We start from the raw sequence: 25,258 nt of genomic DNA on the forward strand, positions 1-25,258 counted from the left end.
CCACTAAAAGGAGTAATGCAGAATTTCAGTTGTGGACTAAAATAAACTGGTTCTTTGTTATTCAGGAACATTATTTAGTTGTGTCTTGTTTGTCTATTCAAAATGACATCTTTATCTGGAACTGTTTATCCTTCGTAGTGTAATTATGACATGAAGGTGCTCGTTAGAACATATCTAATCCTTTTGTCAATCTTATCATTTATTTTGAATGAGATTTTATGATTACATGCTTTTTCTTTTTGTTTTCTGTACTTTTAAGACTTCTTGTGCTGGATTCTTAAACTTTATTCCCACCGCACTGTGGGAAGGGAGGAGCATGATATGGTGAAATAGATTTGTTTTATTATTTACTACTTCTGTTCCCAATTACATGATGCTCCTTAGGAAAAGTGACAGCAGAAGAGCTCCTTAGAGGCAGTGGGATAGGACATTTTCTTTGCAGCCTAATGAGCATGTTCGATGCAGAGCAGCTTTGAGCTACTGTAAGTAGCAGAAGTTTTGCAGTCAGGTATGGAAATGTGTCACTCAGGGACTGCACTGAGGAGCAACCCCTGAGGTAATGAATGCAATTTCAGGGAGGTCTGGGCAGGGCTTGCTGCCACTTGGAATAAGTCACTGAGGAACACTAAACCTTCTCCAAAGGTGTTGGATGTAAGGAGAGAGGTGTATGAACTCTTTTTCCATTCTCTTCCACCTAAGCAATTTCCTTTGAGGTTTTTCTGGCTTAACATTAATAGTCCTAGTTTATATTTTAATCAAACCTGTCTTTTTTGAACTTAAAAGCTTTTTTTTCTTCCTGGGGACGTTCTGTACAGAGGAAGGTTGAGACAGATTGCCTCAAAGCTCACTTGAAGTGTTGTCGCACAGCACTATCCAGACTTCCTTGCCATAATGATTTCAGTGTACAGGCAGCCTTTGCTCTTCCCCTCCCTGAGCCCAGACCTCTGTGCAGGGCTGAGCTGCAGAGAAGTTACCTCCAGAAGAAGAACATAGGGCAGAGCTAAGTGGCAACACGTTTGTATAAAGAGGCAAGTAAATAGATCACGGTCCATCTGTCACAGCCAGCCTTGTGCCTCAGCATAGCTGATGACACTCATCATTTATTTAAAAATAAGATTTTTTTTTTTTTTTGCCTGTGTTTCTTAGTAGCAGATTTAAAAGTGTGAACAAGTGGAGTGGCTTTTCATGAGCCTTCATCTGTCACTGTCAAAGAGCCTGTTTTGCGCTCCCTAGGCCCAGAGTACCTCTAAATAGCACACATGTTGTCGTCCAACTGTGCTGCCAGGCACAGTGCTTTAGGGTAAGCAATAACGTGTTAACAGACTGTAAAAATAAGGGGCAAATTGTGTCAGAGATTGGCAGTCACTCAGGTCACTAGAAGGAGAACTTCCTAATGGGATCCCAGCACTTGTTTAAATACCATTCCCACAAACTGTTGAGCCTCGCTTTATTACAGGTTTCATGTAGCCTTCCTTCACAGGATTGTTGATTTCAGATGTAGGGACACTGACAAAAATATCCAACGGATTTATTCTTGCTTTGTGATGGTGTGAAATCGACATCATTCCCAGCAATGTGATCACAAGGCATCTTTTTGTCTGCAAATCTAGGGATGCTTCTATTATTCAAAATCTGTGAACCTGTTGATGGGTTAAAAGCTTTCTGTAGTCAGGTAAATGGCAGGAGTAGCCTTAGTTATGAATCCTTTTGTTCACTGAAGTGTGAACAATAGCAATCATTCTTTGGAGAAGATTGTCCAGGATCCCACTCATTCTATTCTAGCCATTAGTGACTCTTAGTAGTCTTTTTAAAAATCTACAGAGCTTTCCCCAGCATTGACCTTGTCTAATTGTATTGATTGTTACTAACTGAAGGCTAATTGGGAAGCAAGTTGCTATGGTAATTCTTGAGTCATACGTATAAAGAGAAAATACTGCTAAAACCACCAGTGCATGATGACTATTATCATAGTTAAACAAATTAAAAAATATAATTCATTCAGATTAATTCTGCAATTCAAATGAAGATACAGTATGCAACGAGACCGTTTTTTTCCTTGCTACTATACTTTCCTCTTTTGCAACCATTTTGTTCTTTCATTTGTCTGTTTTCTAAGTTACTCATAATTTTAGGACAAAATTGAGTTGGGATTGTTCGTCCCCACCCCCAAACCTTCCTCCCACACAAAATATGTCACAAGCTTCCTGTTACAGGAGGATGGCTCAGGGGCAGAGGATAACAGGACTCAAACCCCTAGATTTCAAGGTAATTTTTCATATCCAGTCTGCATATGTGTGATGAATGGTTTATTTTCACATAGGTAAGTTGGTGTCTTGCATACCATGAGATGGTGATCTCAGCCTATAACCTCAGGAAATGATGATTCACTCCAAGGTATGACTGCTGCAGCTGGCTTTAAATCAGAAGCCTCTTTTGGCCATACTTTGAAATGGCTCTGAGACAGAGCTGGTCTCTGTGGGTGACTGAGCTCCACTGTGGGAAGGTTGGATTGCTTTGGCTGTGCTGTGGCTTTTTTATGAATACATGGAGGATTTCACAAATGTGAAATAACATCTTTCCACTTTGTTATTAACTAAATGTGAACCAAAGGAAAATCAAGGGCTCTCTTCCCTGTGTGATGAGGGTCCTTCACCCTCTCCTTTGGCACCGTGATAACCAGTGGGGTCAAGCACCAAGTTTAACTTTCCTGACCAACCTCCACTGACAGGTCTTTTAACTTCAGGAGAGAGGATCTTTCCTCTCATGGTAATGTTCCCTTACCGGTGCTATATTTGTTTTCTCATTTTCCTATGAAAATAAGATACTCTAGATTCAAAATATGCACTTTCTTTTTAGAGTGATGCAAGAAACAATATAGAGCTTACCTTGTAGTTTTTAATTTGCTACTTAACATGCACAAAGCATTCATTTAAATTTGAAAATTAAATTGCTCTCGCAGGGTTGCTTTTGAGTGTATGTATTTCCGTGCCCCTTTGTGGATTGAGCTGTATGGTTTCTAGAGACAACATTTATGTAAAGATAAGTAGAAAAAAAAATTCTGTACATTTTTCTGAAATGATGAGTGCTAATGTAAATACAAGTTCAATATATTAAAGTTAATGGGCTTCCACACCTTCTGCTTGGAGTGTTAAACCTCCTTCAGTCTCAACTAAAGCAATGATAGCAATCAGAAATCAAGAATTTTAGTTTCTTTTGTTTTTTTCTTAATTTAAGTGTATTTCATCAACGTGACTTCTCCAAATAGTAATTCTTGAGGTCTGGGAATTCTACAGGTGTTGGTTTTTCTTCATGCCCCTATGAGTAATAATCTTTTTTTCAAAATGCTTTGCTAGAAACAAGAATGGTTATGTGGGGTTTGTGAGTTGTGGAAACGTGGTCAGTTCCTGTTTGCTTACATCAGTACAGGAAGACAGAAAGAAAAATGGCATAAATATATACTGCAGTGCAGTACAACAAGAGAGAGATGACAGTGTTTAAGCACAGCATCATTTCTGTATTCTTATTGTCTCCTACTTTGAGCTGTGTGGCGAGGTGGGTGGAAACCTTACTTTTCCCTTGATGATGAAGGAAGATCTGGTTTAGATAAGGTTTTCTGCATCATCTCTATCACCAACTTCTTTCTGTGCCTGCAGCTGAAAATGACCCATGATAGTGTGTGGAGAAGGTTTCCCAAGGAGACGAAAAATAGGTCACTTCAGAGCACCAAGCATGCTTTTAGATTCCCAAGGGTTGCACCTTACTCTTATGCAGACTTCTCTGGAGGAACCAGTAGTAAAGGCTTCTCAAGGGCTGAGGGCTGAGTCCAGCCTGAGGAACTTCTCATCAAAGCCCCATAGCAGCAGGTGGTTCAAGGAAGCCATTTTGTTTGTTTGTTTAGAGTTTCTACAAGCTTGGATACAGCATAGTTATGGCAGAAATCCTTCAGATGGTTTGTGAGCAACTTCCTTGTAAATGGGGTTAGCAGAAAGACTTCTGCTCATTGATAACAGTGAGTAAGCACCATCATGTGGCTGAGGGTCTGTTATTTGTATTGCTTTTATTGGAATATTCTGTACTGGCATATATTAATATACCAGATTTTCACCACGACATTCTATGACATATTCTCTTTCTACTGTTAAGTCTTTCTTACCTGTGTACAGACTTTTTGTGTTTGAAAGTGTAGGGTTATTTATGTTAGGGAAATCCAAATGGAATCATAATTTTCCCAGGAAAAGAGGGTCCATGATACAGATCTTATCAGTTATTTGGCACATAAGACTTCAGATGTGTTGAATCAGGTTCCTCTTTGCTGCTGCTGATTAAAAAAAAAAAAAAAAAAAAAAAAGATTAGGGATTGAATGTAATTCCAGTCTTTGTATATTGTTTCATCTCTACGTTTTTCAGTAGAGAACCTGCAGATTTAGGTTTAATGATGATTTTTTTCTACTTTTATGGAACATTGCCACAATCAGGTAAGATACTCTTGCTGCACTCATGCTCTGTAAAGCTTTTACCTCAGTAGCTGCTTGCTGGTGTTTGTGTTTGCTGTTGCATTCTGTTACAAAGAGAAGTTTTGTTTTAACTTCGGAGGCATAGAAGATCCCTTTCGCAAGTAGGTTGTATCTGAGTGCTCCAATCAAGTACATATTTATGCAGTGGGGTCCTGGCTGAGTCTGGAGATAAAGCTCAGGAATAAGAGCTTGTCAAGGCCTCCCTTAGAAAGAAAGCATAAGAATAGTAAGTAGTTTTTATGAAAGGATCTAACGAATGCAAACAGAAAAGGAGACAAAAGGAAATCTCTGTGCTGGAAAAAAGATATTTTGCAGGGATTGTGTAACACTGACTAAGGGACAACTAAATCCCTTCAGGAAGGCATTTGAATGATGTAGCAGCTGATGTTAGCAGCTGGAAGATAATGTCTGTATTCATAATTGAATTTCACATTAGACAATGCAAATATCTTTCTCATGATGGATCAAGTCAGGAGGATTTACTTTCATTGAAGTGAGTGTGATGTACTGCATGGCGTGCTCTGGTGGATATTCAGAGTCCTCTCATAAGGCTTGGGAGTATTTTTAGCTGAGGAGTAGTAGTGTTTTGTGGTTTTTTGGTGTTTTTTTTTGACAATTTTCCCCTCCTATCTAAGTTTATTTGTACATATGTGAGGCACTTACTATTGTGAATTCCCCTTTCTGTAATGCACTGGAATTAGTAATGAACAGCCCTCCAGAGGCATCTCTTTGTTGTGTGTATGCACTTATATTAAACACTTCAGAACTCTTTTAAAGTGTCTGGGAACATCTTCAAGATGGTCTCTTTGAAAAGGCTGTCAGTTGACTTAGGGTCCTGGAAGCCAAAGTCCAGGACCATCTGAACTATTCATATCTATTGATATTCACTCAAAATGAGTTTGAGGTCAGGCAGAAGTCGGTCTTCTCAGGAGCAGAGTTTCCAGTTTCCTCATTCTGGCACTGCCCTAAGTGATTATCTCTGGTGTAACTCTCATCTGCCCAGGTCATTCTCAATAAAACTATTCATCATTAACTGACTAGCAAAGCCAGGAAAGAAGCAGTAAAAGATAAGTGGCAATAAACTCTCCTAGTCCATTTCCATGAAAGGAGTTACGAGGTGGGCATAATGCTTGTGTCAGCATCTCTGAACAAGGAGGACCCTTTCTCAGCTGAACAACCACTTTCTTTACCACCAACTCTCAAGAGCCTCTGGAGCCCATTGCATTTGAGAAAACCATGCCACTGCTAGGGTGGGTGCTTTTATTTAGAGGAAGCTCTCTGTCTTCCCTACACCTTTCATAGTTGAAGGGAAAATTTAGTGACTGTCTTGAAAGCAGTTGGGTTGTCAGTCAACAGGTACACCTGTCCCAGTGTCTGTGCAGCACCAGAATGCAAACCTCTTTCTCTGAGCTACCTGTGTTGGTAGGGAGGACAGAGAGTTTGTGGCTCATTTCATCCAGAATTGGTCCAGGCTAGGTCCCTGTCTCTTTTGAACTGTTTCAAGATGTAAGACCCTCCAAATATATACTTAGGATCTCATACGAAACTTAAATCTCAATACCTTGGTGAATATTGTTCATTAGGTACCTTTGCTTTATAGCTACTATTCAGCCATTTTCCCTGTACTTTGCACTTCCAAAAGTGCACATGTTGCCATTATAACTCCCAGTCCTCAGCAAGCAGAGTCACATCAGCATTTCTCTATTCAGAGAATCTGGAACTGCTTAGTCAGAATAGAAGTGGAGATTCAGAGTTTAATTTTAGACCAATAAGGCAACCACAAATATCTGCAAATATCCATCCCAGATGTGAAGTGGAGGGACAGCAGTACAAGGTCAGCACATGTACCTCTGGCTTCAGACTCTGGAGCCTGCTTTTCTGCTGAAAGCTGCCCTTTCTTTCCTCTGACCTGGTCATGATTTGTTTGACGTACAAGGCTTCGTGCCTTTTCAGTTTTACCGACAGCAAACCAAAATTAGTATAAGACATTCCCTACAGTACGAGGAGGTATCTATCCCCTCAAACTGTACTCATTATAAAATCAATTCTTATAACGATGTGGCTTCTGTAGCTGTGTTTGGTCATTATCAGTTGCAATTCCGCAGACTAATCGCATGCTTTTTCAGATTAGGCAGACCGGTGTAATACTGTTACATGGACAATTAATTTAATGCAACCCAACTCTCAACAGACTTTCATCTGGATTGCTGGCATGGTGTTAAAGCACTGATAGAAATAAAAAACCCTTTGCTTGAGCCTGCTGTGCAGAAATTTGCATTATATTTCCCATGCCTGAATTGATCTATTTGAGAGTATGATGCCATGCCCTTTGGAGAAGGCAGGAAGACACAGTATTGGTGCCTCCTGATAACCTCCTTCAAAGACTCAGGTATATGCTATTTTGTTCCGAGTGTGAAATCAGTTTTAATACTCAGCTGGTGAAATGGGCATCCCACTTATTCAGGTCAGTACAGTGTGCGTGTGTAACTTCAGAGAAGTAAGGGGATGATGGGGAGAGTCAGTGTTTGAATCCATTTTTGAAATGCCAATAGCTTCTAAGATATACTAGCCTGTAACTGCCTGTAATTCAGTGGATCATGGTAGGGAGACAAGTTTTTCGTGCTCACAAGGAAAGTGGCGTGCGAGAGTATCAAGCATCTATTTTTAAAAGGTCAAAAGCCTCCAATATTTTTAAGAAAAATAGCTTTTCTTTTGTAACCTGTTTAAATCAATGGAGTCTCATTTTGCTGTCGCTGTAGTGGGAAATTTTCCAAAGGAGATTCCATACTAGCCCGTTTCTGATCAGAGCAAAATAAATAAGAGCTCAGTAGTCTCTTCTGCATCAAGACTGGTATCCCAGTGCTTAATTTTTTTGTTCAGACTTACCAAGGGCTGTTCCCAGTGGGCTCACCCAGTGGATCCTGTCTGGGATCCACTGTTGTAGTACAGAGTCCCCAGGGAGGCCATTGGCACTGAGAAGTGGCACCTGAAATCTTCAGTATCACTGGTCATTGCAGACATCAGTAGGGTGAACAAAGTTTTGAAGAATCAACAGCACATCAAAAAATGAACTCCCAAAAGCCAAAATGCGCATCAGTGGTGTATCACAGAGAGTATAAGGTGAGCAGATCATGGGTATAGCCAGTGCACATACCTCCTTTGGATCAGAACTTAATGAAAACTGCGATTGTTTGCAGGGAATGGGTCACACCCAACACTGCAAAGGAGGGTGATGTGGCTGGAGAGAGGGGAAATTCCCCTTTACAGTAGTAAACTGTGTAGTAGTAGTGTGCCATGTCTGTGTGTGAACAAACAAGCACTCAGAAGATCTTGATCCATGGGCCACTAGTCTGTCAACAGGGAGGTGAAATGCAGAAATCCATAAATCTTCCTGCAACTGCAAGCATCGTACAGCTGAGCTCATCAGTCAGGCACCCATTACCCTGTCATTGACTGCTCTGCTACTGATATTATAAGGTCATTGTGCTCAAGAGCCGATGTCACCACACACTGTGTAAGGGACTCCTGCTGTCATCTGCCTCTGAGCTGCCATGATTGCACTTCTTCTTACAGCAGTTTCCCATGTCGTGATCTGTGTTAAACCTCTTCCTCTCTAGACTCACAGCGTCACAGAACAGCCCACGTTGGAACTCACCTCAGAAGACCATCAAGTCAAATCTTTTATGGGAAAAAGGAGCCCAGATGAGATTAACCAGTACTTTGTTCAACTGCATCTTGAAAACCTCCACCATATCCCTGAGGAGGGTGTCCCAGTGATGAGTTGTTCTCACTGTAAAAATTTCTTTTTTATATCAGAATGAAACCCAATTTGTACCCGTTGCCCCTTCACTTCTCCATGTGGCTCCTTATGAAGAGAGGGCCTCTGTTCCCTATAGCCACCATTTCAGTACTGCAATACTCTGATGAGGTTTCCCCCAAAGTCTTCTGTTCTGCAGGGTGAAAAGACCAACTCCGTCGGTCTTTCCTCAGAGGGCAGCTTCTCCAGTCCTATGATCACCCTTGTGGCCCTCTCCAGTCTTTCTGCATCATTTTTGAATTGTGGGAGCCCAGACTAGATGCAGTGCTCTTGATGTGATCTAACAAGTACTGAAACTAAGTTTGAGCAGATGCTTAAGCGTTGTGCTGTACTAGGGGCTCAGTGTGTGCTTTGGGGGTTGGGAAGTGCTTGGTTTTATTTTTATAAGGAAATTGCTTCCGATTATCTTATGTAGCATCTATTCAAAGGCTTGCGTGTATTAGAAATTGTTAATTTAGCTCAAATTGCTGTCTAGATTTGCTGTGATAGCTAGCACTAGAGCTAGTAGTAGTATAATTCATTACAGACAAACAATGTAATAACAGTCCCATCTTCTCTCGTGATGACATATAATAAGATATGCATTATGAACAATCCTCTTTGGATGTGTATTTATATGATAAGACAAATCTCGTGCACAAATACTGGCCAGCACTCCCCTATTTCTGTTTGTAGTTCACACTGCAGGCATTATTTGCTCTCTTTTAGAGGATCTGATTCTGCTGAGTTGGTTATTTGGTGTTCTTTGGGTTTTTGATGAGCAGGGTATGCCTTTACCACTCTTTACCAAGAAATAAATTATTCTCAGAAATCATGCATCCAAACACAGAGCAGTGCTGCTCCTTGCTTGCAGAGTGTGACTGCTCTCCTAAACTGAGTTATTCTATATTTCTCCTTCTTACCTGAGTGACAGCTTATAACAGGTACATGTAGACCAGAAGGCAAAGAATAGCAATGGCCTTCTGTTAGAAAACAGCACTTCCATGCTGGGAAAAGGCTCAGAAGCCCATTTCTTTCCTGAAGAGCTTAAACCACAGAGTGTGATGATAAGTAATCTGTCACCAACAGGGTTTCCTGGGAGAACTTTAGCAGAAGATGCAGGGTTCATCAGGAGTTTCTTGTCATTATCTCTCAGCCCTGCAGCTCCCTGAGCAGAGACAACAGAGCCAAACACTAGGAGGGTTGCTGGCTTCTGCCTATGAGATGGGTGACCCCCCTGCTCCTAGTCAGAGGATCATAACCACAATGGCTGTAGCAGTGGGTTGCCTGAGATGGAACACAGCAAAATCATTCTCAATGGGTAAATTTCATTTCCTTGTTTAAAAAAAAAAAATTATTCATGTGCACATGAAGAGAGATATTTGTATGAAAATTAAGTCATTTCCCTAATTATCTACTTCAATCAGTTCTAAATCTCCCATTTTTTCTAACCAAAACAAAGCACAGAGCCCATCTCACACTCCTAGAAAGCCAGAACATCATCCTGACACAGAAATGTTCCATCCTAAGAGCTTGAAATACACCTTGAAGAAGGGTCGTGTTATCCAAGCTGTTCCAATGTTAGCTAGCAGATTAGATCATAAAAAATCATTACCCCTGACAGCCCTATCTTTCATGAGAGGTCACTACTGTACTCTGGTTTCTAAATAAACTTTTGTTTGCCTATATAAGGCCAAGAAATTTGCAGCATTTAGTCCTGAGCCTTTTTGTGGTGTGAAATCTCTTCTGACTAAGTGGAATTGTTGGTACTAAATATTTGATGGTGTTTTTTTTTTTTTTCCTGTGATTCTTTTTCCTAGAAAACTTATTTTCAGACTGTGAGAAATGACAAATATAAAGCTGGTGGTCCAAAAAAGAGCAGAAGCAAAACCAAATCTTAGAAAGTTGATACCTTTTGTGTCATTAAACCTTACAAACTACTGTCTTGCAAGTGAATTGTACTGTCAAATAAATACGGCATAGTGAATAGCGGCTTCTATTCTATACCTTATAGTACGAAAAGAAGAAAGAAAGTAGCAAAAGAGCAAAAAGTCAATCCACATTTTTCTGTGTATGTCTATGAGTGAATTCGCCATGGTGCAGCACATCAAAGGTAACCCCAGATCCCTCCTCAGTAGTAAGGACCTTTGGGAGCCTGGACTCTTATCCTAGCTCTCCTAGGGACTTGCTGCAAGAGACTGGAGCAAGTCACTGCTCGTTTAGTGCCTGTTTCCACTGCTTCCCTTTGTCTGCTTCAGTGGGAAGCTTTCCAGCACAGAATCCCTTACATTGGCTGTGTAATTTATATAGAGTGGAGGAAACCAATGAAAGCATTTTATTATTGCTCGTAGACAAAGAAGGATATTCCAGAGCAGAGATCAAGACTTCTTCTCTAAAAGCTGTGAGATGCAGAGGGGGAACTACTTGTTAAAGTAAAAAATGCCAAGCCACTAACTTGTTTTTCTAAAGCAGAAGGGGTCAGATGAGTAGCTTATCATTTTTTTTGCAAGGCTGTTGTCTTTAATCAGCAGGTGATTTTTCAGGTACAGTTCAGTTGTTACTCAAGAGAAAGTGGAATACTTTTTATATTACTTGCAGTGATCTTTGTGATTACTTCTTGAACGTCAACTCTGTACCCAAATGATTATAATATAATCCATTATTTTACCTCTGGCCCATTTGGATCTATTTGCAGCAATCATAATTTCTAAAGAACAAGCTACCTAAGAGCAAGGGATAACTACTTTACAATCTGTTTATCCAAGGTTTCATTCCAAAGATGTCTGCAGCTATATCAGCAGAAAAATCCAATAGACCATCGCAGTTTCATCAAGTTATAGTTGCAGTCCAGTATTTACTTCCTATAGCTGATCTCAGGCTGGGAAATAGCATTGTTGCACCATTTTGAAAAATGGCCATGGTGAATCTTTTGGCATAATCATTTTTATTCCAACTTCAACGATTACTGCCAGCATAAGAGACGTAATCAGGATGGGTTGCATGGCAACAATTCCCTCTGACTTACCAAGGGAATTCTTGAACTCTGAATCATACTAAATAAAGCCTGTGCTATCTGTTTGCCACCCCACAGATTAAGGAAGAAAAGATATATGCCTCTGGACTAACAGGATGCATCTGGTGTGCTGATAACATCAAGCTGGCCATTTTTGTTCCACAATTCTATGTGTACAAGAGGGTATTCATTGTACATAGAAGAGATCAAACAGGGGGTTCCCCAGGATATGGAAGAGTTCTTGAAGTCTGTGATCCTTTCCATTCGGATCTGCCCATTCTTGGCTGAATTTCAATTTCTGGAGTTTTCATCAAGTCAATACAAAAGCACATCCTGCAGCTTGAGGATGTGTCCTATTTCTTGAGAACTTTTTAGACTTGTTCTCTTTTCTAGATAACTTTCATCTCCTGCAAGTTAAAATCTTGCACTAAATTTCAATTGGTAATTAGTGATGTCAGAAATGCAGTAGGCAGTGGTGGCTTGGCCTCAGGAGGTGTACTGTTCTGAACTGCCTTAGTTTGCCTTTGGTGACAGTTTGTAGGCGTTTCTGAGGTATGTTTTCTTATCTGTTGTCCAGCTCATTTTTAAAACGGATCTGTAGTTTTGGAACCAGTTTCTTCTGGATTTTTTTGCTTTTCCATTGTCTGCCTCACCTTTTTACTGAAAGCATGGCTTGAAATATCTTGACTTTTTGATTATTTTTCAGAGAGATCTCACAGAATGATGCCTTGGAGATCATAGAAGCAAATGTGTTTTCCAGCCTTCCCAAACTACATGAAATGTAAGTAATAAGCAATCTAAATTCAAAGGAGACTATTATAGGTAAGTGTCAAAGACTTAGCAGTTTGGTTCAGGCAAGTTGTGAAGAATTTGTAGTGATACAGGAACACTGGAAACCTCACTTTGTCTTTCCCATCATCTTAGCCAACTCTCCCATTCTTTCCCTTCTCAGCTTATATCTTGTCCTCAAGCCACCACCAGTATCAAGAGGCAGTGGGGTTTACTGGTCTGTGGTTGGCTCCTCTTTGGAAGCAGTTATGCTCTCAGAAAAAAAAAGAAAAAAATCTCAATGTACAGTACCACTACATCCCTGGGCAACTACACATATTTTAGCATGCAACCACAGACATTTTAAGATCTATATGTTCACATATTTCCTCTGATATTTCATTTTCCCATTGCAGAAGAATCGAGAAGGCCAACAACCTCATGAAGATTGATCAAGATGCCTTCCAGCAGCTTCCAAGCCTCAGATATTTGTAAGTCTTTTTGGTCTTTGAAAGCACTATAATAATTTTAAATTATATGTATGAGTTTTTATCCAAGCTGTGCTGAGCACTTCACTAAGACAGGATAATGCTCACTCTTCCCTCACTAGTTGCCTACTAATGATCTACATTCTCATACTCAAGTCTGTATATTGTCTTAAGAAAAGTTGAAGGTACTGTTCTCTATGGGGAATCCATGGACATTCTACAGTGATCTCCAAACACAAAATCTTTGAGCTTTTCTAAGCAGCATGTTGAAACTAAGTGATGAGAAAAGAATCAATGCCTTTATTTTATCAGTATAAAAGCAGATCTTGGTTGAAATTCCTCCCGAGAGCTTTAGGACAAAGTCTCATCTGTCTTTGTCACGACTCTGCTTTCTATTAAACTTTGTGCACGTGATCTTAAGCATTGAATTTTTTTTCTTTAGCAATGATAGTGCTATAGCAATGGTTTTCATTAACGTTGATTGTGAGAAGATTAAAACCTTAGAATGCAAATGCACTGGTGTAAGCTGTACATTTATTTTATTAAGACTGCAATTTGCACAACTGTGGTGCCATATCTGATCCCGTGGGGTTGCTGTCATGATTCAGTGATAACTGCATCCATCCTTAAAGTAAACTGTTCCTCAGAAATATTTTCACAGCTCTTGTTGCATTATCCTAACATGACCAATGGTAGATCGTCTGCTGTATATTAAAACCCAAATGCAGTCCAATGAAATCTGTTTAGCACTAATGTTTTTTAATGACCTTAGCTCCCAAAGTGCTCTTTGCTGAAAAATGGCATGTATACCAAGCAGGATATTTTCTTGATTTTTCTAATGTTCATCCCGCTGAGCACGTATACCCAACCCTCTTTTCTTTGTTCATATAATAAGCTTCACTGATCACAGTTTATTCATTTGAGTACATTAGTGCTTTGTTTTCAGATTATCTGCTTCTTAAAGATGGGATGAAATCAGATCAGTGATCCAATAAACATGAGTGATTCTAGACTCCCAAAATCACTTGTGTCTGACAGGTTCTGGGCTCATAAATGCTAAGAGGTGTTGGTTTGAATTTTAGTTTTAAGATTCAAGATTTAACATTTGGACTTCAAGATCTACTGTTTATTTAATGATATACAAGTTGCTAGAGTTTAAACCATCTATAAATCCGAATGTGTGATTAGATTTGCACTGTTGTCTCTATACACAGTATTTCAACAAGTATCTGCTTCACCAAATTCATAAGGCACTTTGACGCACTTTTATTTTTGTATGCGTGTGACTACAACACAGATTCTCTCAGTAGTAGGGAAATAAAACTTTAAGGTTGCACTGTCACAAGAAGAAACCTTGTGCCTTTTTCCTTTGGTTTCAAGCAAAAATTTTCAGACCAACATTTGATGTGAATGATTCTAACTCCTCAGCTCATTGAAATTACAATCACTAGTGCGAATTTGCTCCAGCTGAGGATCTAGTTTGCCACTCAGGATTTATAGCACAGTTTCAAGTTCCTTATCTCAGTGATATTCCTTCAAATTTCGTATTTTGCAATAGGTTGTCATAAAATTTAGACATATGGGTTTTTTTATCCTCATCAGAGATGAAATGTTGTTCATTGCTTTTGATTACTGTAAAATAGCACTATGAGCAGTGAGAAACATGCTCCCTCCTTTCAACATTTGTCACTCCGTACTCCTCTATGCATTGACTCAAATGTTTAGAGATTTTTTTTTGTATAAAAATTCAGCTGCAGTAGCTCTGCCATGACCTCTAGAAGCAACAGATTAAAAAGACAGAGGATTGCTTGTCTAACTAGCCATTGCCCTCACCTAACCTTTGGCCAGTTTCACTCAGCTTTCCAGGCTTTTCCAGAAACACATTGATTTGGTGGCTAGAAAATTTCTTCTAATTTTATTGACATCCTCTTCATTCAAGTTTGTTTTAATTCCAAATCTTTCCTCCAATCTAAGTTGATAAAGTCCATCTTTGATGTTTTCTTGATTAAGAGATTTATATTGTATCCTATTTGCGTCCTTATTTTACAAGGTAAAAAAGACTCTTTCCAGACTGTAAATAGTACAAAAGATGCAGATATTATGATCCCTAGAGTATGAACTGCTGAATGTGCCTTTCATGCTAACAATAAGATTGGAAGTAACTCCATTGTGGGTACAAATTAGTGTCACATCATTGGCTCTGGTGAAGCTACATCAATTAACATCACAGGGATTTGATCAAAATAGTTTTATTGAAACAGGTTTTCAGCAGTATCTGAGCTGTGTTCCCCACCGGAAAAGGGCAGATGTGGCTGAATTGGTAGGGTAGGAACTTGCTGGACTTGCAATTCACTCTCAGATGCGCTGGCACAGGAGGACAATTCCTGGACATACAGAAACTCCTGTCCTGTGCTGCATTATCCACACCAGCCATGCAGATGGATCTCAACAGAGCTATGCCACCTGTTTGTTATTCTAAGGAACAGCAGCCTGGAGGTGCCTACAGATAAACCTGTGAGTGATTGAACACTGGGAAGTCATTTCTGAAGAAGTGATTCCTGCCTTCCTTTGCCTGCCCTGAGATATGGGGAATGTTCCCTTTTCAGCTAATCCTGCCTGCATTACTGGAGCAGAACATGAAGTCCCTGTAGGAGTCTTCCAGTGAGCTTTGTGTGATACTGTTACTCTCTATGTACAGTCACTAAAACAGGGATTTCAGGTCTGTGCCCACAGCTGAGCTTCTTGTTGTTCCTTCTGAAGTTTCCAGCCTCAGTGGCAGCAAAGGAGATGTGTAGTTTTATTCCTCATGACAGTGCAATGACTATGATGGAACTGTTAAAATGCAGTTCAGAAAATATTGCAGAAAAAACAAAACAAGTATTTACTAGAAGTTTTTGGGGAAGAAAAAAAAAAAAAAAAAAAGAAGGAGTTGATACAAATTAATCAGTGTTAATGCCTGAGATGGAGGCCAGACGTCATAGCCCATGAGTTTTAATGACCTTTGCAGTTCCTTGCAAGGCTCTCTCTGTGCTGCTTCAAAATTGCTTGCATAGCCACTAGATCTTACTTACGAGCAGGCAAGAAGCTCTGGCTAACATTGTCAGTCCTCTCATCAGCTTTATGGTCTCATTACAGCCACTGGGTGCTGAACATTAATATGCTTTTATCTGTGCCAACCTGAGCACAAATACATTGTCCACTCATCCCGCTCCCTCTGCCTCTTACATCATCATTACTGGTATAGCAAAAATGCTATGGAGAGAAAAATACTTTAAGACGATGTTGAGATCTCCTGAGCCTTCTAGAAAAATGCAACCTAAACAAAAAAGTTTAGGTCAGTCATTTAGAAGCTGTGAAGAGGGTTGTTAATTGGCCTTCTTGGATACACGCCGAAGAGACAGTCTGCTTCAAAATGGTAACTTGCTGACCTTTTCATCAGTACAAGATTATTTGTCTGGCTCTCGCTAGGGAGAGCTGTGGCATTGTCTCTTTAATAATGCATTGATGACTTTTCAAACCTATTTTCTTGCCAGAATTAGTGTCATACGTAATCTATGTCTTTTTTGGTTCTTTTTTTACAGTGAATATATCAATGTCCTGCATTAAGAGATCTCATCTTAAAACAGAAAGATTTAAATGTAACCTTTTTTTCAGATGAATTTTTAGGGCATGCAGCTCCATTGCTGGTGGGAAGCAAAATGTAGGTCATGAGAACCTATTTGATCTGTAACATATTTTGTAGTTTAGGCTTGTAGCTGCTTCTACCTGCTGGCCTGCTTGTTGGAGGTCTTGGCACAGATGTCTGGCATGCTTCTTAAATCCATTTGTTTGATGCAGCTAGGTACACCTAGCAGGGATGGCCATGTGGTCTGAAGTCATCCACAGAACCTTTGCTCGGAGGTGGATTTTCAATAAAAAGAAGTGATGATCCACTCACTCCTTTTGCATGAGAGTCTACTGGTTGAAGACCTCCCCTACCTCCCAGCACTGTGTGCTGTGGATTACAGACTTGTCTTCACGGATTATAGACTCTAGCCTACGAGACCCATTCCCATGAGTCAAAGGGCTCTCAGTCTCTAGTCAGCCCACGTGCAGCACAAAGCCACTAGCATGATGAAGGGGTACATAAATAATGCTTCCTGAGTGATGCAGTATTTCATTGCTTACCTTGTGTTGGCAATTTAGCAAACATCCGCAGTAAGTCAATGAGCTGAGCTGAGTGCCAGCTTTTGTCAGAGTAGCTTCAACTTGGTTTATAAAGAGCAGGGAAGTTGCTATATCTGGAAATGAAGCAGCCAGAATCTTCTAGGAATTCACTTCTGAAAAACCTTTTGTTCTCTGGTGATCACAGTGCAATGTTTTTTTTACGTGCTGACTCCAGTAAGCCTTCTCAGAAAGACAATTAATGCTTTGGAAAGCAGCCATCAGCGATTTGAAACACATGTTCTTACCAAGCTGTTTAGATACAGCAAAGGGGAACTCAGTTTAAGCTGATATTAAAGAGGATATTTGTTTAAAGCGAAGCTACTAAGGATGTGTACATTAAATGATAAAGATACTGACAAAACTGTGCTGCAGTAAAGTTATTCAGTAAATTGGATTATCTACATTTTAACGAGATTACCCACTCCAAGGCCTCTGGAGATTTGCTGGTCGAATAAAAAGAGAAGAGAGATCTAGGCCACAGACTAGCTGCATGTTTTTTCAGTTCTTTTTCTGCAGTTAATTAAAAGAACATCCTCTCCTGCTCCTAATCACTGTTCTGTGCCTCTGTGCACTCCGTACCTCGTACCTGTAGATTTATCTCAGAACAGAATCATCTATGATTCTATGATTTGTCAGAACACTTGGCTCTTCATCCCACACTGCTCATTGGACACCAGTATAAACCAAACCCTGAGCACCTTGGGATATTACTGGGAAGATAGGACTGTGGCATCACCTAACATGTTTATTCACACATATAAGGCAAAAGCCCTGCTAACCAGTGCAGCATTTTGTGATGTTTGGAATAAATTGCCACTGGGAGCATTGCCTGAACAGAACATGTATAAAGTACCATCATCCTTCATTACAGGAACAAAAGGATCAAGATTTTCTCGGGAAAGTAAAATAGTCCTGCAACAGCCACGCAGTATTTGGCAGCTGTTTTTATCTTCATTTTCCCATTAAAGCAAAGGCATGCCATGATTTGTATTTAACAAGTAGCTCTTGAAAAGAATTGCGTGAATTTTAGTATATGACTCATTTAAAATGAAAGGCAGCTTCCAGACAAAGCCCAGTACTTGTTCAGCATTTAGAGAGTGTACTTTACAATACTATAAGTGGGGATTTGCAGGCTCTCCCATTGGTTCGAACTTTTTTGGCTAACTCCTTTCACAAGTGCAGAAGTACTTTACATAATTACGGCCTTGTGAAATCCACCTGTTTCGTTAATAACACTTTCTATTTAACCATATGTAATAGTTTTCCAAAGGCATTTTTTAGAGCTTTCTTGGTCAAAATTGACAGCTGTGATTTTTAAGCTAATGCAGCATCAGACCACTCTGACTCCCGGGATAAAACAGTCATTGACATTTCAGCAACGTTTCCAAATTGGCTTCATGAATATTCACTACACTTCTTAATATATATATATTTTTCCTACATATAATGCAGTGCTTTTTGTTACGAGGTAGATAACCAGTTGGCTTTTCAATGTGAACCTCTGAGGATATCCAGATATCACCTCAGAGCTCAGATGAGTGCTTATGCAAGTGAATGAGTATTTTATGGACCTTTTTGGTCCTTCCGGATTTGGTTGTTGTTTTTGTCTGTTTCGTTTCAGTTCATAAAACCTGAAAGTTTGAAGCTCTTCTGAAATAATCTAGATTAGTAATAAACATAAAATGAATGCTGTTACTTTTTTCCCAGTCCCAGGCAGTGCTTTTCATCACCATTCAACACCATCAACTGTGCTCCTCTAACTTCTACTATCTATAGAATTTAGCTCCTCTAAATTCTACTATCCTCTGGGATAATAGAATTATCCCAAATATGATTTCTCCCTTGACTTGTATGGGGGAGAACTCAGCTTGTGCTTCTCAAAGAAACCTTTTTACATTAGAATGCCAAGTTTCCTCTGGACAAACACTGGCTGACAGTTTTTTGCAGCTTCGGTATTAAGTTCAGTGTGCTTTCTGTTTTATTAGTTATAGCTTCATTCCTGGAACAGAACTAATCACCTTAATTTCTCCTCTTCTCCTTAGGTTAATATCAAACACAGGTCTTAGGTTTTTACCTGTTGTCCACAAGGTACACTCCTTCCAGAAGGTTTTGCTGTAAGTTTTAACGATTTTATAAGTTCCTTATGAATGTCTTGCTGTTCTAACAAAATCATCGAGATCCAATTTGCCTTGTGCTTACTTATTAGCTTTGTGGTAGCATTTTTGGTCACATTTTTGTAGGCATTGATGATAATGTAGCGTAAAGGGTCTCTATTCTCTGGAACTCCTTTCCGCAAAGCATTGTAGCTTGCACTCTGCCAACTACTCTTCTATGAGTGCACAGGTACAGAGTCCCAGGGGACTGATAACAGCCTTTTAGTTTTGATTCCCCAGCTGAAATTCAAACCAGGCTGATGGAAATGGGAATTTGTTGCCACCTGGTGACAGTTCTCTGGTCTGCATGGAAAGAGTTGCTGAACTTTGTGCTGTTTTCTCTGCATGGCAAAGAGAACAAAAGCCACTGGAAAATATCTCACTCAGTTAATTCACTGATTGTGAAAACGCCCAGGGAATGTAATATATTCTTCTGTGGAAAAAGTTCAGTGCCAATAGAAGGAAAAATATGTACAATTCTGTGGGAAAGTTTGTTTGTTCCTGTGTTTGTTTTCCCAGGAAAATTACATCTCTTTTCTTGGGAAAAAAAAAAAAAAAAAAAAATCATGTTAAAAAAGAGTGTCTTTTTTTCATGGAATAGATCTTGACCAATATTTTTTTCAATTGATTGTAAGTATAATTGTATCAAAATCAAAAGGAAAACTAAAAATGGGAATTAAGCAACTATTTCTTTTCTTCTTTTTGATGAGGAATATTAATGGCATGCAGAAAAAGTTGTGAATCTTCGAGTCTCTGATTATAAGATTTTAATCTGTAGGAACAGTAATCCTGCTGTTTGTCTTACAAATATTGTATACATGTATAATATACAAAATACCTTTCTGTTACATGCTTGACAGAGAAATTTGAGAACTGCACTTCAGGGCTCCATGAAGCCATAAAGCAAATGCAATGGCTGTGGAGCCACCGAACCTTCCCCCTGCTTACCTAGCATTAACTAGACTTGAATTGCTGTGTCCCACTGAGCAAGAGATTTTTTTTAGGTGAAATTCCTCACTTTTTGTAAGGAAAGTCTTGACACAAAATAGACCTTGGTCCAAACCCTGGCTACGCTGAAGCTCCATGAGAAAATTCTTGCTGACTTCAGTTGTTCTGGTGTTTAAATTCCAAAGATAGAACCTGATGGGTTATTGAGGTTTGTGAGGACCTGGTTGTTTCCCTTTTGCAGTGGGAAACTTTCACTTCTATGGGTGCCACACTCCTTCCCTATTCCTCCCTCTTCTGATCTCAGTGTGAAGAAGGATGGACGTGTCAGTTAATGCAGTGCTGTGGCCATATTTCACTCTCGGTATGAGATAATTTTGGAACCTCATTTAACTTCAAGCTTTGCAGATAATTCATTTTGTTCCATGCTTTCCAGCAGAAACAGCATGAAAACAACCATATCCCCAGACTAAATTATGAGTAATGCTGTTTAACTTCTTTGAGGTCTATTTTGAGCAAGCAACAGAATGTATATGTGCCGTTCTTTTTGTGTAGCAGTCAAAACTGCTGAAAGACTGAAATGCATACTTGTCACTTCAACAAACTGAACTGACAGGGGTCCTGCATTGCAAGTTTTGAAGCACAGACCCAGCTTATAAGAACCTCGCTGACATTAGCAGGGGATTATTTTCATGGGTTTTCAGGTCCCTTGCTGAATCAGACCACAAAGGCTAATGGTCCTTCCACTTTCTGGCTGGGAAGCTGAAAGAAGCTGTTACCTGCCAGCCACACAACTTGTATTTAATGGATAACAGATTTTCTGGATGGTCAGTTGGGCTGTAAGACCCAAGCTTGTGTGCATTTCAATGGCATAAACCAGTCTGGGAGGCGGCCGTGTGAGGTATGCAGAACAAGAGTCTGGAAATGTTGTGCTCCTACCTCTTTTTTTTTTTTACCAGGAAGGTTTGCTCTCTGCAGGTGGTCAAATGTTCAAATGTCTTAAAAGCTTATGTTGTCAACCTTTGCATAAGAGTTCCTCAGACTGAATATAACAAAAAGCAGCATGTTTGAAATATTATAACGTATTGAAAGGCTCACAGAAGTGCAAAACAGGTGTTGTTTCCATTGTATTTTATTTTCCAGAGATGTGCAAGACAATATCCATATACGTACAATTGAAAGGAACACATTCATGGGCCTGAGTTCTGAAAGTGTGATTCTGTGAGTAAGACGTGGCAAGTTCATTGTTCTCACCTGCTCATTCCTTGTCCAGAACTGAGTTGAGGATTCTGTGGGATTGGCTCTGTTCTACAGGCTTCCAAATTCAGTTGGAAGTTTTAGATTTTACCCCTTCTCCTGCAATCTTTGCATTCTGTTTTGCTGCCATGAAAAATTAATGTATCTGTGTTGTGTTTTTGTTGTTTTTGTTGTTGCTGTATTCTAACTCTGCTCCTTATTTTAGAACCTCTGGGTAGAGTAAATTTTGTAATTACTAGAGCCAAGGTTAAATGTATTCCACCTACAGCAACAGTTCATGTGATGCAAATTGTATTCAGAGGGATGGTGTGATTCATAAATATTTACAGTCAGACACATCATTCAAAGGCATTAGTTACCCTGGCAAAATAGATGTAGATGTTTTGAAAATACAGTATATTTGTACACAATGTTAATGCATTGATACAGGCTGCTTCACAATGCAGTTCCATGCTGTGTGGTTAGATGACTCCTCATTTGACTCGAATCATCATGTTTTTTAATGAACTACCTGGCTTCTTCTGCTGGCATATCAAACCGTACCGTGTGCTTACTAACAAGCTGCCTTCATTCCATCTAGCCAGTGGCCAGACTGGAAGAATCTCCCACTGTGTGTGAAGTTAACCTCTTGTGACACAACAGACAAAGACTGATTAATTTGGTTTACATTGATTTTGGTGGGAACAGAGTCAAACTATCCATACTTGAAGAGAGGACAATAACAAGTCACCCAGCTGTTATCTCTCCCTTTTTCTCCATAAGATATCCACAACCTGTCAGTGCCAAGTTCCCTGAAGTTTTAAACATACACACATACATACATGAGATATTCATGCAGCTATCTCAAATGTATTCAAGTAATGATACCCCAAACGTACTTTTTTATTTTTCCTCCTATAATTATAGTTTTTGCTGCTCAGATGGGACGTGGTTTTGTCAGAGTACTACACAGCACATACCTTATTTATTCCCATAATACCACTACAGGATGAGAGGTGTATGCCAGGTTTTTAGTGTGATTTGCCCTCCTTATAGCAGTCGAGCATTCAAGACTTCCAAGGCACAATGAACCCCCACAGTCTGAGGAGAGCCAATTTTAGCAGGCTTACTGCAACAGGCTCCCAGCATGCATAAGCCAGTAATTTGGATTGCATCTAAGATTGCTTTATGCATGGATCAACACCGAGGAGGTGAATTGTAAGTGGGTCTTAAACATACCAGTACCACCAGGAAATGGTGAGTAAAAGCCCGTATGTCCAGGCTCTGATTTGTGCCTTTGTGTCACCTGTTGCTGTCATAAGATTTCCAGATTATTTAGGGGAACCAGTAAGGGTGCTGGTTGAAGTGAGGGGAGAATGTGTCTCAGTAGAGTCTTGTCCAGGTAACAACTGAGAAGGAGGTATAACAAAGCCTTAGGATATAGGCAAATGTTGTTTGCTCTCTTTGCTATCTGAAGGCAGTTTGCCAGGTGACATGAGTGTACAGTCCACACTGTATGACAACAGTAACTCAGACTGTATGACTCTAGTATCTCATTGAATTAGCATCATGTTCAGTGAGAAAAAGCAGTCTGAGCTAATACTGTGATTTAAAGCATATACATCAGCCTAGTAGATTGGAAGGGATGCGATCAATTTAATATAATAAATATTTTAAATGCCGTAAGCAGGGACATATCTCTCCTGTGTGCCTGCTCACTCATGTCTAATAGTGCTATTGCAAGCAAAGGAGATGATGGCAGTTTTCCTGATGTGACCTGACACACACTGTAGGTATGGAATTATGCACATCTGCCTTCCGTGGTCAGAAGGGTAATCCCTTCAACCAGACCCGTGACTGATTTTCATAGCGAGCTGAGCTCACCACCTCGGACCTCAGATAAGTGGGTCACTTGCATGCTCAGCTTTCAGTGTGATTTAGGAACGTGGTGTCCGTGTTTACTGACAGTGTCACTAAATCAAGCCAGTTTTGCCACCAATCAGACTTGTCATGCCCTCTTGGAGAAAGCATAAGTTGCACTGCAACGGGATGAAAAATCATACCGTAAAGATGATAAGCATAACTGACCCAAATGTAAATTTCCAGGATCACTAAGGGAAGTGATGGAAGGAATTAAGCATTCATTAGTTAATGCACTACAGCAAAAAATTGGCAGGAAGCCCTACGGCTCCCTACCTGCTCCTCCTCTCAGAGGAAGGAGCCTGGGGAGATGTGGAGCAGGGCTGACGACATCAGAAGAGGCAGCCGGTGTGAGGAGAACTGTCTGCTTCCCAGGCAGTTTGACACCAGCCACATCCTTGTGTCCTTCTTGAGCCTGTTTTAAAATAATAATTGGCAAAGGTTAAGCTCTTCCAAAAGCATCTTGGGAAAAGCGAAGTGTATACATAAGGAATGGCAACAGTAGGAAAGGTCTCAATCATGCTGGGGTTAACCTGATCCAGCTTTGCTGGCTCCCCTTGGGATTCCCAGGGCAGCTGAGCAGCACTGGTGACTTTATCAGTTCCACCTTTGTTTCAAAAACTTACTCCAACTCATCTCTTATGGTAATGCTGGTTTGCCCTCTGCATATCTATTCCCTGCAAGTCCTACTTCTAACTATTGGGATATTAGCAGCTGAGATTCATAGACATTTGGTTATTTAAATACTCATTTAATAATTTCTAGCTTGAAATCCTTTTCAGTGGTTTTATTTGCACGTGAAGCTGTATCAGAACAACTTCTGTTTTTTTCTCTGTTGCAGACGGCTAAATAAAAATGGGATTCAGGAAATCAAGAATCATGCATTTAATGGAACCTGCCTGGATGAGCTGTAACTATTTTCGTTGTTTACTATTCTGAAAAGCAATTATTAGGAGACAACAACTTTTGCAAGGCATTATCTCAATCTCTGATTACTTTAGAATCAATATTGTGTTTTCCAGAAATCTAAGTGACAATCACAACTTAGAAAAATTACCGGATGAAGTCTTCCAAGGAGCCATCGGTCCTGTTGTTTTGTAAGTAATATTCAAATTTGTCTTTTCTCATTATTTAGCCCACAGAAGAGACCAAAAAAGAACATGTGAATGCCAGTCTGGATTTCGACATCTCCCAAATCTTGCAATTCAAAATTGGAAGTGTAGAAAAGTGGAAGCCATATCAGAAATATCTAGATCCGTGTTTTCACTTTGTCCTCAGAGCTTTTAGATTTTTTTATATCCAGGGATTTAAATCCAAAGTCCTCTCTGCAGTTGATTAAGCTCTATAGCTCTGCTTCATTTTTTGCAGAGAAAATACAGTTTGTTTTTTGTTTGGGGCAAAATCAAGAATAAGTAGTTGGGTTTTCAGAGTTTACATCTGAATAGCTCACCCTTCAACTATTTACAAACAGTGAAGATTTGCCCTGCATCTCTGAAGCTTAGTTCCTAAGAGAAAATCCCTACCCTAGAAGGATGTGTATATCTCACACAGTTGAGATACAGCTCTCGAGTTGGCTGGCAGAGTGAAGAGCATGATCTCAGCAATAGGATGCTCCTGGACCTCAGCACTTTGCACTACACTTTGCTGTGTTGTGAAACACCTGCGAGAGTGCTCAACTGCTTGTATTTTTGAGCAAAAGCTACAGGATGGAAGAGCTGTAACGAAGACAAGGGTGTCTTTTTCTTGTGTCACAAATCACAAATTCATCACATCCTTTCTTTCTTCCCATCTGTCCTAGACATCCAGAGAGTCCTAGGAGTCAATCAGAAAAGGTGAAAACAGGTAAATGGGAGCTGATGGAAAACGTTACAGAGATTAAAGTGGTTAGAAATCTAAAAAATGAGGGAGAAAAATGACTGGTTAACCTTGAGCTCAGACGAGCTGTTCTGAAGGCATTTTTCCATGTAGTGATGGTCAGTGCATTTATGACACAAAAATGTGTTACTGTATTCTATTCCTCTTCCATCACTCCCTCAGTGCCTTTCTCCTTTGGAAAAGACTGCCACTGGAGCATCTTTTCAGCAGTAATGTTGTTGATGTTTCTTTGGAAAAGCATTGGTTCCTGTACCAAAAATTAAATGCATTTTCTTTGCAAGTTGTAGTGATTCAAAAGGTTTATAAAATTGATATGGCTGTAGCTCAGATCCATTTGATAGTTC

General features: G+C 39.8%; 1 protein-coding gene across 2 annotated transcripts in view; it reads left to right on the forward strand.

Moving 5' to 3' along the window:
* LOC122163053 (follicle-stimulating hormone receptor) overlaps positions 1-25,258 on the forward strand; it is a 76,747-nt gene that overhangs the window by 38,314 nt on the left and 13,175 nt on the right. Inside the window, exons 1-7 of one of the 2 annotated variants that reach the window (XM_042823897.1) lie at positions 2,321-2,394; positions 12,030-12,104; positions 12,508-12,582; positions 18,828-18,899; positions 21,027-21,104; positions 23,881-23,949; positions 24,062-24,136. In XM_042823897.1, the coding sequence (XP_042679831.1) occupies positions 12,533-12,582; positions 18,828-18,899; positions 21,027-21,104; positions 23,881-23,949; positions 24,062-24,136 (344 nt within the window). In that variant the 5' untranslated portion in view covers positions 2,321-2,394; positions 12,030-12,104; positions 12,508-12,532. Of the gene's footprint in view, positions 1-2,320; positions 2,395-12,029; positions 12,105-12,507; positions 12,583-18,827; positions 18,900-21,026; positions 21,105-23,880; positions 23,950-24,061; positions 24,137-25,258 lie in introns of those variants that run through there. The other variant, XM_042823887.1, reaches the window with a different exon arrangement.

Source organism: Centrocercus urophasianus, unplaced genomic scaffold, assembly GCF_019232065.1.
Source record: "Centrocercus urophasianus isolate 14NV4802_14NV808 unplaced genomic scaffold, USGS_Curo_1.0 seq_10, whole genome shotgun sequence".
Classification (NCBI taxonomy): domain Eukaryota; kingdom Metazoa; phylum Chordata; class Aves; order Galliformes; family Phasianidae; genus Centrocercus; species Centrocercus urophasianus.